Genomic DNA, 15,081 nt, shown 5'->3' with positions numbered 1-15,081 from the left:
AGGGATTGAACTCAGGACTTTGTGCTTGTGAGGCAGACACAGTGCCACTGAGCTAAATCCTCGACCCTAAGCATTTACGGTTATTTTTTGAAATGCAAAATTCAGGGGCAAAAAATTTTGACAGTCCCATATTTTAGTTCAGTCCTGACTTATAAATATATGAGTACTTTGAGGGATGATATTCCAGCTCTAAGACCTATGAGGTCAGCAAAATATGGTGATACACACCTGTAATTCTCACACTCTGGGAGGCTGAGGCAGAATGATTAAAAGTTTGAGCCTAGTCTGGAAAACTTAGCAAGACCCTGTCTTACAATAAAAATTTTTAAAAAATGTCTGGATATAACAGTGAGAAAGGCACTGGATTCCATCCCTAGTATCCCAAAATAAATTAAATAAAATAAAAACAATTAGCCTTAAAATCTCACAGCCCCAGAAAATATTTTATTTTTATATGTTAAGTTCAATTAATTTTATAATTTTTAATGTATGTGGAAAATACTCAATAAGCATTCCTGGTCTTACTAACAAGTCTTAACACAGTGATGGCAAACCTTTTAGAGCTTTCCATGATAACAAACTGCTGGCTGTGGCACATGTGCCATAGGTTCACCACTACTGCCTTAATATAACTAAAAAATTTTATCTTTGCCTGACAAACTATACAGTCTAATACTTTAAAGTATTTCTTAAAAAAAAATTTCAAACCATGGAAACAACTGGCTCCAAAAGTTTATCTCCAGGGACATCCATCCACGTCATTTCAATGGCACCAGAGTCCCCTGGAGAGCAGGGTGTGAGCAGATCATCTACGATGTTGTTAGGGTCAGCTCGGGAAGGTCCACGAACCTGCAGTAAGTAGACATTTAAAATTTTATTTGAGCAAATTAAATAAACATTAAAATTTAGGTCATTATTGGGGAATCTGAAAGTATATGTTTTATGTTGTGTTAAAACATTTACTTCTAAAAAATATACAACAAAAAGTAGTTATCTCTAGGTTAAGGGATTTAGTGGATTTTATTTTCTTTCTTGATGCTTTTCTTTATTCTGAAATTTTATACAATGAATTACTTATATGATCCTGGAGGGAAAGAAAAAACAGTTATACATGACTATACTTTTCCTTTTTTTCCTCTAATGCATAAGATACAATCTTAAGTCTCTCTGCTCCAAAATTTCAGTGGTACAAAGCCAGGGATTTGAGTCTTTTTTGGCTTTGTCATAGGTTCTGACCTACCACTGGGTATAGAGTAGTACTTTAGACGTATGATAAATTAATAGGCAAATATGTTCTTGCTAATTGAAACAACCTTTAAAACAGAAAAGATGGAGCACAGAGATGTCTGCTATCATTGTTGATTGAGATCCTACTGTTAAATATTTCTCAGTAAAAAAATGACTGAAGAGATACAGTACGTAAATTGTGGTACCCACTTTCAAATTTAGGCTTTAGTTCAAGCTCTAACTTTTTCAAAAAGTTTACTTTATCATGATATATATATCATGACTGAGATATCTTAGTTTATTCAGGATTTTCACATGTATTACTTTGCGTAATACTGGATACTACTATCTTCAAGAAGGAAGGTTGACTCAGTGTTACTTAGGTATCTTGAGACTACAGTATTTTACAATACTGTATCTCAGCCATATACTGTATCACTCTATGCTCAAATCATTCATGTAGACTAAACACTATACAGGAAAGGCAGGATAGCAAAATGGTTGCACTCTCAGATTTTTAAATGCATGTTGTCTAAGAAACAAATCATACTTCTGCCCCATTCTAGACAAAATACTTTGGCAAATTGGGTTGGCATCAAGTCCCACATTAACTACCAACCAGTGTCTAGCTACGTGTAACTCTTGTTTTTGTTAGGACTAAATGAAATAGTAACATGTAGGACAGAGCATAATCTAAAAGACTATCTCATATTATTTTTAGTTCGTTCATGATTCTGCTCATGGTTGTTCTAGCTACACCAGAAGCAATCTTTTAACTATACTTGCATTAAAATACTGAAATATTTCAAAAGTGATTTCACAGAAAAATTAAAACATGTTAGGATTACAAATAGTGGCTATTAATAAACTTTACTGAAGAACTAATTTTCAATGACACAGAAATATATCAATTATATAAACCCAAATATTGTATTGTCGCACAACACTGAAATCTTTTCAAATTTACTGAAGAAAAACCAACAATGGTCTTGTTTTAAAAATATACTTTAAAAAATATATGGTCATGGATTTAGCTCAGTGGTTCCAGTACCTGCCTCGCAAGCAGAAGGACCTGAATTTGATCCCTGGTACCAAAAAAAACCAAAACAAAAATATACAAGTATGTGAAGGGCTGAGAATATAGTTCAGTGGTGCCACACCTGCCTGGCAAGTGCAAGGTGCTGAGTTAAATCCCTGGTGGTGGTGGTGGGGAGAATATATCGAAAAGAGAGATTTAAGTCACTTACCTTTTTGAAATGAGTAGCTGACTGTACTTTTCTAACAGGCTGCATAAGTGCATCACGAACAATGATACTGATATCTGCCCCTGAATAACCATCAGTTTTCTTCCCAAGTTCTCGGAAGTCTGCTTCTGTTAGACTGTTCTGAGTGGTTCCCAAGTGCAATTTAAACATTGCAGCTCGGGCATGGGCTTCAGGCAAAGGAATGTAGATTCGTTTCTCAAATCTTCAAAGAAAAAAATTATATCAAAGATATTAAAATATGTATTTAATTTTAATTTAAAATGAGGATATTTTCAAGAAGAAAATAGACTAATATTAATAAATATTAGATCTTGATAGAAGATGTCTAGGTATTTTCAATGATAGCAGGTTAAGTTTAGCAATGTATGGAGTTAAACATGTGCTTAGGTTAAATAAAGGATACATTAAAAACAAACAAAAATAAAAACAAAATAGCCAGGAAGCCAGTTTGAGGTGTTTTAGTGTTTATTCAAAAAACTTTTGGATTATTTTAGTCATCATGTTGGTATGTCCAGAATTCACATCATAAAAAGAAAAGACAAATCCTGGAGGATTACATTTTCCCATAAATTGTACTTTGAACTTTTTTTTTTTTTTGTAATAGGGATCAAACTCAGGACACTGCTTTTGAGGCAGGCTGTAGTGCCACTAAGCTAAATCTCTGTGCCCCTGTACTCTGAACTCTTAATCAAGAGATTAATGATTAATAATATACAGATAACAATTCCAATAGTGAAATTATTCAAAAATCATAAAAACATATTACACATGATGTCTTGTTATAAATGAATTCATTCAGAATAATCCTATACCATAGATAATAAATACTATGTGGGGCTGGGGATTTAGCTCAGTGGTGCCACCTCCTGCCTCACAAGCTCAAGGTCCCGAGTTCAATCCCCAGTACCAAAAAAAAAAAAAAAAAAAAAAAAGTTAACTGTGCTTGCCTTCTTAGAATTTCAGTATCTGGAGATAGGAAGCAATGAACTATTTGCGCAGTATTTGAAGATATTTCTTTAGATAATTCTCTGTGGCAATGAGATTTTTAAAAAGTTTCTATTACCTCTAGAGATAAGTTTGGAATTAGGCTATTTTTCAAAAATATCTAAAACATTTCCTTTCTTAGTACCAGACGGAGTCTAACATGTTGGAAAATCAATGGATAAGAGTGGCAAAAACTGAAGCTTTTTTAAATGCAAAATTAACTGAATGGAATAGGGAACTGTGAAGCAATGAAAAGTAAAGACTCTATATACCTCTCATATAGCTGAACTTTTACATTCAAACTTAAAAATTAGATATAAAATGTTTTACTAAAAATTTGACTTATATAATTATCTACAAAAACTTTATATGAGTGGTCTTCAAAGAAATATAAGACTATACCTATAAATTCTAGAAGCATCAATGCCTGCTATGCTTAATCAAAATTAAAGGTAAGCAGAAGGCAATATATTTTTCAATGTGAAAGATTCCAGTATACAGAAATCTTGTATCTTTTTTTTTTGGTTTTTTGAGACAGGGTCTCACTATGTAGTTGAGATTGACCTGGAACTCACTATGTAATCCAGGCTGGTCTTGACTCATAGCAATCCTCCTGCCTCAGCCTCCCCAGTGCTGGGATTACAGGCGTGCATCACCACACCCGGCCAGAAATCTTGTATCTTTAATATACCAGGAAAACAAGTAAGCAAATGGCTCTCTCTTCCCTCGGGGGGACAACAAGGTTAGGGCATATTAAAAAGTTTATGAAAATTTATCAGAATGTCTCTTCACTAGACAAAAGGGGATTACCATGACTTGCTACAGAGATAAAGTTAGAATTAAGATATTTACTGTATCATCATACCTCCGCCTAATGGCAGAATCCAGAACCCAGGGTATGTTTGTAGCTCCCAGAACCAAAATTCCATCATTGTCCACACCAACCCCTGTATGAAAATAGGTAATATTTAAAATAATGTCATTTGGTATTTTAAAAATCTTGTCTGGATGTTCTTTTAAAAAGTGTAGTGTAGTGCTTAACATCAAAGTGCCTCATCTTCAGTCTCTCTAAAAAAGTGTATTTTATCAAATATCATGTTACTGTAATATGATGTAAATACTGCCAAGAATCAAATTACCTAGATTGCACAAACATTATTAATATTCTTTTCAAAATATTTCTTTTACTGATATGGTTTCTGCTGTCACATGTGGAGAGATGTGTGTGTGTGTGTGTGTGTGTGTGTGTGTGTGTGTGTGTGTATAGTTTGTTTTTGTTTTGTGGTGCTAGGGATCGAACCCAGGGTATTCATGCTGCGCTATATCCCTAGCCTTTTTTAATTTTCTGTTTTGAGATAAGATTTGGCTAAGTGGTTAAGTCACCCAGAGTGGGTGCAAACTTGTGATCCGCTTGCTTCAGCCTCCCATAGTGCTGCGATTACAGATGTATATCACCCACCAGGCTACAAGTGGATATATTAATCTCTTTACTATTTATATTAGCAAGTCCTGTAAGATAATGACAGCTGCAGTCTGCATGCATATGAAAACAATCAAGATGAAATGTGGCATAATGAATCAGTAAATCTGTTAGGAGAAATTCTGCTTAAATTTTTTCCACTGTTGGTATATGGTTATATAACAAAGACCATTTTAAAAAATGAGTAACACCACCTTGCATTTGCACAAGAAACTCTGTCTTAATTCTACGTGCAGCTTCACTTTCATTTTCACTTCTCGAACCACAGAGAGAGTCAATTTCATCAATGAAGATAATGGAAGGCTTGTTCTCCCTGGCAAGCTGAAATAAATTCTTAACCAATCTAAAAAGAAATAAAACACTTTCACTCTCTTAAAAAAATATAGTAAAAGGCCAAAACAAAGCAATAAACCAATACTGAAAGAACTATATACATCAAAAGCCTAATGGTATTTCAGGTACAGAGAGTAAGAATGCTACAGTTACAATTTACTAAGTTCTATAAACATGTAAATATGGAATTTACAATATGAAAAGACATGTGCTGTGGGATTACTTATATTTTTTATATAAAATAAATGCCAAATTAGGAACTGATCTGACAGAGAAATGAATACATGTTATTTTTTAAAACATCTACTAATGATATAAAAAAAACTATCACTTTCAGACTGATACAGTGACTATATGCAAAGAACAAACAAAAAAGATTTACTACTTACTTTTCACTTTCACCTAGCCACTTAGAAACAAGGTCGGAGGAAGATATTGAAAAAAATGTTGAGTTGTTTGCTTCTGTTGCTACAGCTTTGGCTAAATAGGATTTTCCTGTTCCTGGTGGCCCAAATAATAGGATTCCTCTCCAAGGTGTCCTCTTGCCTAAAATTTGCATTAAAAAAATAACGTGAGAATTCTAAGACTGTTCATTTCAATCACTGTAGACATCATCCATACTTAAGAATACTCTGAAAAGGTTTTTACTCTAAAGTTATCAGTAAGAATAAAAAAGTATTCTAAAAATAAGCAAGCTTATAATTCCAGTACTCTGGGAGGCCGAGGGAGAAAGACTGCAAGTTTGAGCCCCGTCAAAGCATTCAGTGACTTGGCAAGACCCTGTCTTAAAAATAAAAATAATAAAAGGGGCTGGAGATATAGCTTAGTGCAAGGACTGCAAGTTCAATCCCCACTACCATAAATAAAAACAGAGAAAACCAACACACCACTCTAAGGTAACTATGTCTTAAATGTATTTTATTTGCTAGCTCTAGAGACCATTTTGTCAAAAGTGTATTACATAAATATAGGCCCAATAGGATTTTTTTAATTTTTTATTCCAGTATCAGGGATTGAACTCAAGACCTTGCACTCGTGAGGCAGGCAACGTATTATATAAATATAGGCCCAATAGGATTTTCTTTTTTAATTTTTTATTCCAGTATCAGGGATTGAACTCAAGACCTTGCACTCGTGAGGCAGGCATGGTACCACTGAGCTAATTAGCCCACCCCACAGGAAGGTCTTTTGCTTGCTCACTCATTTATTCAACCAGAATGTATCAAAACCACGATGTGCAGAACAGAAAGACAAAAGGATCACTGCCCTCCACAGGTTTACAGTCTAATCAGGGAAAAAGAGTTCATTTAAAGGTGCACTTTCTAATGATCTGTTGTATGCATGTTTCAACAACACTCTATCCACAGAAGAAGCTCAGATTCTTTTGACTTATGACCTATGCAGAATGGATCTAACAGTTTGGATGACTTGTGAAGTTCTGCTGAATTCTTAATTTCCCAGGGAAGCAACAAGTTAGTATTACAGTTAGCAGTCTCAATGGGTGGCTGGGCAATGATTTGAAAACTCCCTTAAATCCTAGTTTTTCTAAAATATAACAAGGGAACAAATGAACTCTTTGTGCCTTAATTTTGCTAATGAGAAATTATAATGCTATCTCAAATGAGCCAGAATGTGTTATAGCTGGCAAATATGTATTAAAAAATGTGTAGGAACAAACTGTGGATGAGTATAGTTTCTGCAACAGAATGATACAGGTGACTCATGGCTAAACTACAAACAGTTATTTTTACTGTTACAAAAGCCTCAACTTTTACTTAAATTCTATTTTTCTATTTTATGTGCACAATTATAGTTGTGTTCCTCAGCTGGTGGTATGTATACCATTGGTATTGCATGAATACTTTTAGGTGGTATACAAATTCTTTTTATTTAATTGGCTACCTATTTAGACATATGTTAGAAAACATCTACAGTAGACAGAAAGCAGTCTTTAAAATAATATTACTAGGTAAAAGTGAATGACTTGAAGTTGCAATAAAAGAAAAATCTATTCTGTTACAAGTCAAGAAAGAGATGACCTCTGAGGAGCAAAGACAAAAGGATTGCTTTACTACTGGTAATACAACCCTTCTTTATCTGGGGGATGGTTAATTGATAAGAGAGCCGAATACATACAGTTTCTGATACTGAAATATTTATGACTTACTTCAATAAAATTTTTTTGTAAAACGTGAGCAATTTAAAGAAAACTATTTTATTATTTATAAAGAAAACTTTTAAAAACAAAGATACATATGTATGAAAAAATTCATGGAGAGGATAAATGATTCATGTTTCAGAAACACTGGTAAAGTTATATAACGTGTTCATTCATATATTTGTACCTTTATAGGATTATGATGTCAACTTTTAAACTGTTTCATATTCCTGAAGGTAAAAGTCACAATTTAAAGCTAGGTAGACTAACACATGGCCCACAGGTTCTTTGCTGTCTTCCTGATGGCTATTTGTGATATCACTATCTGTATCTGTACAGTCTGAGGTAAATGTCATAGGCTTGCTCTTTACATAAACCAGGTTTTTTTAAAAAGGAAAAAACCTATGATTAACTGTTAAGACCACGGAAGTAGCCATAACATGGACACAGGCCATCAGTCAGAAAAAGGACAATGTGAAGGAATAACTCAGCACAGACAAATCACTTACAGCTGGAACTAGAACTAGAGCTATCTCCACTTCATGGGTCAGCAACATTCTCCTCACAGTGACAATCAGCTGTCTCTTTGTTCCTAGAGGATATTCACTGCATTTGAAGCTGTTAAATAATTCTTACTCCTCTTTTTAATAAATGGAAATAATTTTAAAAAACTAATACATGCCTATTGCAAAAAATTCAGATGAAAGTCAAATGAAAAAGTAGAAATCATTTTTAATCTTATTCTCTGGCACATATTTTAAGTCAGCCCATCTACACTTATTTCTCAGCATACACATTTATTTAACAAACAAGAAATCATCCTTTGTTTCACAATCTGGTTTTTGACATTTGCAAAAAATGTGGACATTCTTCAATAAATGAAAATAAAGAATGAATTTCATTGATAAGAATATACGCTATATTTTAATAAGCATATGGCACTACCCTGACACAGCATCTCAATGATTTACGCTATGCCCCACTGGTTGATATTTATGTTGTTTTGTTATATATATTATAATATATATAAAATTTATATAAAAATATATAAAATTTAATAGGTACAATACTAAAACTTCTGTGTAAAGATATGCTATTTCCTTCTAACTGGCATATCATGATAATTCATGATATGGTGACAAGAACTCACCTTTTACCTCAGTCATTGATGTGTTTTAAAAGAATCATGAAATAAAATTACTTAGAAGTCATCTCACCTGTAAAAAGATGAGGAAATTTAATGGGCAAAATCACAGCCTCTTTAAGTGCTTCTTTGGCTCCTTCAAGACCAGCAACATCACTCCATTTCACATTCGGTCGCTCAATAACAATGGCACCTACAAAAAATTACGCTATCTTTAAATTATGGAAGACTATTTTCTCAAACATATAATATATGAATTACTAATGCTAAAAGAAATACCTTATAAAGTTTCCTGGCAGAGTTATACTTACTTGTTTTGAAACTGTACAATGAAGTAGTGTTGGGAGTAGTCAGCAGGAGGCAAGTTCCTACTTTCTAATTTGTGAGATGAAAAATAATACTATCTGCCCACACTACAGTATAAGGATCAAATGATATAATACTACTGTTTGGAAAAGCACCTAACATTACATATAAAGAGGTTATAATAGCTCAATGCAACAGTAACCTAGAGAATCAAGCATATTTGTTTAATGGGGGGTTGACTGACTATTCTCCCATGAACCAAAAGAAAAGGTGATCCAATGCTTTCCTCAACCACAGAGAGAACATATGCTACAGCTTTAACTAAATATAAATGGAAAAGAAGAAAAGATGAAAAAAGGGAAGAGATAGAAATGGAAGTAGAAGTAAATGACACACAAAATGATATACATCCTTGTAGATCTGCAACACTTTCCTGAGATTTTCTACTTGGCTTTCCAACACTAAATATACATTTACAACTTCTGCAAATTAATGAAGTCACTTAAAGCTTTTCCAAATTCTAGTATTCAGAAATTTCTCAACTCTAAACAGTTAAATAGGCTGTTCTAACATGATATGTAGTTTTGATAATAAAACACCATCACATAATTTACTAGTTATGAAATTAGTTTTATGTCTTTTTTTTCTGATTAGCAAATACCACTTATTATCCTAACTATATTCAGTGGCTTATTTCCTAAACTATTAAAATATTAAGTTATTAGACTAAAATCAAATGAAACCATGAACATTTCTACATCCTAAAAGTTCAGACTAGTAGAAAAAAAGGGTAATTTACTTTGTTTAATGTTCCATTAAGATTAGTAATGCTGCTGGGTATGGGGTACACATCTATAATCCCAGCTACTCAGAGGTTGAAGCAGGAGGGTCACAAGCTAGAGGACAACCTGGATAACTTAGTGAGATCTTATATCAAAAGAAACTTTTTTTAAAAAGGGCTGGGATGTAGTTCAGGGCAAAGGCCCTGGGTTCTATCCCCAGTACTGCAAAACAAAACAAAACCAATGAACAATGATTAGTAATCCCACAGAAAGAAAACATATACATTATATGATAGGATTTTACTTTACATATATGCATCAACTGGCTAGCTCAAGATTTTTATGCAATTTTAAAAGTATGCAAAATTTATTTTCATGTTTAACTAATACCTTTCTCCTTAAAGTGTAAAGGTAAATTTGGAATGTTTATTAATGAAGGTTGAATACTTGATATTACTTAATGGTCTGTAAAACTAAAAAGGTGAGAGGAGATTACCGAACAACACAAAAAATTAAATGTATTTCTAATTACATACATCTATATGTTCTTTGATTATACCATGTATAATATTAAAATATTACCCTCAAAAATCACTGAATTATCTACACCAATTAACAGAAAACCAAAATCATACACCCATTTTTAATTCTAATAATCATGGTATAATTAATGTCATAAGACAAGTGTTAGAATAATTTAGAAAAAAGAAGACTAAAAAATAGTGTATTACACTAAGAAATCCATTAGCAAATGATTAAAGATGGAAAAAAACCTTGATGAAAGCCTAGAGTTCCTGTCATATTATACTTTATCCTAAAATCCCAAACAAATTTCCTCATTTAAATGTTTTAAGCATTCTTTTAAAAAAAATATCTAGCCCTTGTGACAGGGAATTTACAGAAATTGCTAGTAAAATCAGTTGGATCTTTTTCAAGATTGAAGATACATAGAATTTTCACAAGAATGGGATGGGGAGAAAGGAACCTAAACCAAAACTGGTAGGATTAACAGAAAGAAAGCTTCTTCACTTATTACTGGAATAAAGCCACTTGTCACAGACTTTTGGGTTACCTGGCAAATACTGAATGTGTAGTGTGCAGAGCACATTCTTCTGCTTCCAGCAGTGGGACACTGCGTCGAAACTCAAAGTTTTTGCCCTAGGACTATATCTTTCACTTTATCTTCATTACTTGTATTGTTTTCAAGGTACTATCCTTATAGTGTTCTCCTACACATCCCAGCTGAGTAGATAAAGCAGATATATTACCAAAATAAAGAGACTAGTTTAGCAAGGTTAAAGGTCTAGTTAAACTGTGTATTCACTACTCAGTAACCAAGGTTACATAATGGAAATAATTTCTATTCAGCATTCTATTTGGTTAGATTAAAAAAACTATTAGCTAACATATCAAAGAACAATCAATCACATCTCAGCGGTTAAAGAAGCCAGTTATTAAATAGATGCCTTTTTATACATGCAGAGCTACCATTTGTCAAGTCCCTAGAACTTTTCAGATCTAATATTAATAAGTTGTTACACTATTATTGATTTTCCTTCCTGAAAGGAAAGTACTATGAATTTTCATTTTAGAGATAGGTACTCAGACTCTAAGAGGTTAGGGGAACTTGCCTACAACTTGAAAGCTTTTTAAGTGATAAGACCTTGAAGAGGAATCCAGATCTGAATCTACACTCTCTTTGTTATGCCATTACATAGGCTTTTACAGAAAGGTTAAAAAAAAAAAAAAAGAGAGAGAGCTGAAAGAGATAAAGAGACAGGTGTAAATGGCAAGGAAGACTGAAAAGCAGATGAGAAAGAGCAGGTAAAAAACATGAAATAAATAATCAATGGATCAGCCACAGCAATGGTAAAAAGTAATTTCTAATTCATTTTGCTTCTGACAGTAAATTTTAATATTGTGAGATTTTGTACTGTGCTAACAGTATAAATGTTACCTGCTTTACAAGGGACAAATAAAGGATAAATTTGTAAGTTTTTAAAAGAAGAAATAACAACAACAACAACAAAAAAACAAACTATTAAAAAACCCTGAAGGTGCAAATCCATGAAAACGTTCTAAACAAAGCCAGCATGTGACCACTGGCAACCTCAGCCAGTTCTAGAATTGCATTTAAATACAGGAGGAAATAAACAATTCAAGTCAGACAATTCATCATAAGTCTTTTCAACAAGGTAGTAAATTTAAAAATGAAATCTAAAGCAACCTTGAAGTTGATTCTGCAGTTTCTTTTTTTCAGGATCATCAGATTCTCCTTCCCCATCACTGTCATTCCTAATAAAAAGAATTTAATATATTTAATAGCATTCAAATAATGCTATCAAATAATGCAAAAAATGAAGGAAAGATAACCTGAAATATCTGTAATTTAAATGGCAAAATGAAACATTCACATTAAAAGTTATGCTTACTTTAGTAAAACTTTAAGAAGCAGGTATATCAATCAACAGGGAATCATGGACAAGAAGGGACAAAAAGTTCAGGAAGAAGTCAAGGGCTACCTTCAAATTTCTATGATATACTAGTATATGTATGAATTCATAGATACATACTCTATACATTGTTCCATGAATGATTTGAGATGAATTACAGGAAAGTTACAAACAAAATAAAAACACAAGGGTCCAAAATATAAAAGGGGATAAAAGCACAAGAGGTTTTATGCTAAAATAGGATTGCCATGGTTAATATAATGGTAGAGTTACAGATGATGAAGGTTGACAATGAAAAGGATTCACTTGCTCCAACCTTCTTATATTGTGCTTTCTTGTACTATAAAAGCTTTATTTATTTAAACATACCACCATCACTACCACCCCCGCCCCAAAAAAAACCCTAAAACAAAAAACCAAAATACCCTACCCTCTTCCAGAGATGGTTTCATATGACATCAGTTCCTCTGAGAAAGGTATGGGGGGTGGGATGGGGTGCTGCTTGCACAGATAGCAGAAACGTACTGTTTTGGTGAGAGAGCTGAGACAGAAAGCTTAAGGTGTGCTCCATGACTCAGGGAGGGGAACAGTTCAGAGGGAGGTTGACAGCAGCAGGATCACTACTTGACATGCCTCTATCCTGGTACATATAAACTCAAGATTGCATGCTCACACACAACATACTGAGTCTTTCCCCTGGTGATACGGAATCTAAGCGTGATTCTCTGGCCTTAAAATGCTATAAGGTAATAAACTAAAAATAAATCTCTGCTTGCTCCAGCCAAGAGCAATCCTGCTGGTTGCAATTAAGACTGTTATTCAGAACATGAAAAAAACTGGCATCCCTTTGAAGGTAGCCATCATGGGAGAGATGATTACAGATTCTTTAAAGAGGACTGGAAGAGCCTCAATAGATAGGGGAAGACAGGATATTTTTGCTGGTGAGGGAGTCTCAGTGAGAGCTGGGGGCCCTGGGCACTTGAGGTCAGCTGAAGTCTTCCCATGTTTTCATCTCATGTTGGAAGTCCTGTCTTACACTAAATGTCATTTCATATAAGAAACCCTAAAGTTGAAATTCAGTAATCTGTAAGACAGAAGTGTGATTTGAATTTTGTTATGTCAATGCTATAGATATAATAGATAAATATTCTTAGGGTGTCAGAGTAACTCCCAGTTCTCTGATCACATCTTGAACAGATAAAACTTGGAGCTTATAATTTTCTTCAATCTCAACCATGTGGCAACTAGTCAACTCTAATTCTTATATTCCTCATGTCCTTCAAAATGGTCTATGGTAGCCTAATTCCTCTAAAATATTGCCTAAAAGGTACTTCATTCCTCAGGGGCACAAGGGATTATCTAAGGAACTAGAACCACTGTGGAACATGAACTACATGCATCACATTCTCTAAAGCTCATGAACACCTCACTGCTTTCAAACTCAACCTGGACAAATCATCCCACTGTGGAGTCTTGTTGTCTTAAGAGTGTGACAACTGGAACTACTTGGGGCACCAGTTAATAGAAAGATCAAACAGGATTTGGCTAGAAAATGTTCCCCCTGCTTAGCATAGAGCTGGGCATGCCTACTACATACCAAATAAGAGAATTCTGCGTCTGTATGTAACAGACCACCCACACAGGAAAACATTCCAAAAACAGGTTTCAACTTTTAAAAATTTATGGTGTTGCATTATAATGACAACATAAAGTATATGGGATGCAAATCCACAGGAAAAAACCTTGAATATCTAAAAAATTATTTGCATTATTGGAGTTATTTTGTCTATATAGTCTAAGACTTCATTTATGGATCATTCTTATAATTTAAACCTCAATTTTTGTTTTGTTTTGTTTTGTTTTTGGTACCAGGAATCGAACTCGGGTCCTTGCGCTTGCAAGGCAGGCCACTGAACCACTGAGCTAAATCCCCGGCATTAAACCTCAATATTACATGATGATGGTCAGAGGTTGAGTGCTACACCTATGCATGTTTTCCCTACCACTAGCGAGCAGTCCTGGGGGTTTCTTTGGGGCATATCATCCACTAAGCTTGGTAAAGTAGGGGTGCACAAACTTTCGTCTGTGAAAGATGAGACTGTAAAATAATTCAGTTATTGCAGTAATTCAGTCTCTCCTGCAACTACTCAACTTTGCTGTAACAGCATGCAATGAGCCTTGAGGATGGTATGTAAACAAAAGGGTGGACCTGTGTCCCAGTAGAACTTTCTGACAACAGGCAGTCGGTCTGTTTTGGCCTGTTACTCGTGGTTTGCTAATACCTGATTCAAACAAAATAAATTTATTTCGTAAATGGAAAGTTGAGAACAAAATCTAACACTTTTAATACATACCCTTTTTCATCAGCTGTACTTGGCTGTCCCTCTTTCACTGGCTTCTGTGGTGTTTTCTCTCTTTTCTTCAGATACTCCTTTAGTTTTTCTGCTCTATCAAGATATTCCGTACACTTTGCCCTGATACTTTGCTTGGCTTTATCACCCTGTGCTTCATCTGTTGAAGTGAATGAGAGATTTTTCAATTAGTATTTTTATCAAACTGTATCAGTTTAAACCTGGATGTATTTTTTATACAGAAATTTTATGTTGGCAGAGGGAGAAAAGATAATCTCTAACTCACTGTAATCAATGGTTATCAATTCTTCTTTATTCCTTTCTTCACAGGGTTGGAGACTAACTGAATTTGAGTCACAAAAGATCTTGCAAGATAGCAGAATATTTTAGGTTAATGTTAAATAAGGAGAAACTATTTAATATTCTCTATGTTTCATATTCTTCCCTTACATTTTGCAGATAGCAAAGTTTGTCTATACAAAAACTAATCAGCCAAATAACTTGATTGTAGAACAGTAATTACAAGAGATGGGGAAAGGACAGAGCAGATAAAGGAAAGTAGTACAGTAGAAGGTACTGAAATATCACAATAAATTCC

The 15,081-nt window shown here is 34.0% G+C and overlaps 1 protein-coding gene across 1 annotated transcript in view; it reads right to left on the bottom strand.

Moving 5' to 3' along the window:
- The window catches only part of Vps4b (vacuolar protein sorting 4 homolog B), a 32,094-nt gene that overhangs the window by 3,252 nt on the left and 13,761 nt on the right, over window positions 1-15,081 (bottom strand). Inside the window, exons 3-10 of the mRNA XM_010644877.3 lie at window positions 14,487-14,643; window positions 11,907-11,974; window positions 8,665-8,784; window positions 5,679-5,835; window positions 5,151-5,299; window positions 4,342-4,423; window positions 2,475-2,694; window positions 709-849 (exon numbers count right to left, since the gene is read on the bottom strand). Of these exons, the coding sequence (XP_010643179.1) occupies window positions 709-849; window positions 2,475-2,694; window positions 4,342-4,423; window positions 5,151-5,299; window positions 5,679-5,835; window positions 8,665-8,784; window positions 11,907-11,974; window positions 14,487-14,643 (1,094 nt within the window). The remainder of the gene's footprint in view (window positions 1-708; window positions 850-2,474; window positions 2,695-4,341; window positions 4,424-5,150; window positions 5,300-5,678; window positions 5,836-8,664; window positions 8,785-11,906; window positions 11,975-14,486; window positions 14,644-15,081) is intronic.

This window comes from Fukomys damarensis, unplaced genomic scaffold, assembly GCF_012274545.1.
Source record: "Fukomys damarensis isolate Sample0158 unplaced genomic scaffold, DMR_v1.0_HiC HiC_scaffold_30, whole genome shotgun sequence".
Taxonomy (NCBI): domain Eukaryota; kingdom Metazoa; phylum Chordata; class Mammalia; order Rodentia; family Bathyergidae; genus Fukomys; species Fukomys damarensis.
This window is presented reverse-complemented; position numbering and strand designations above follow the sequence as displayed.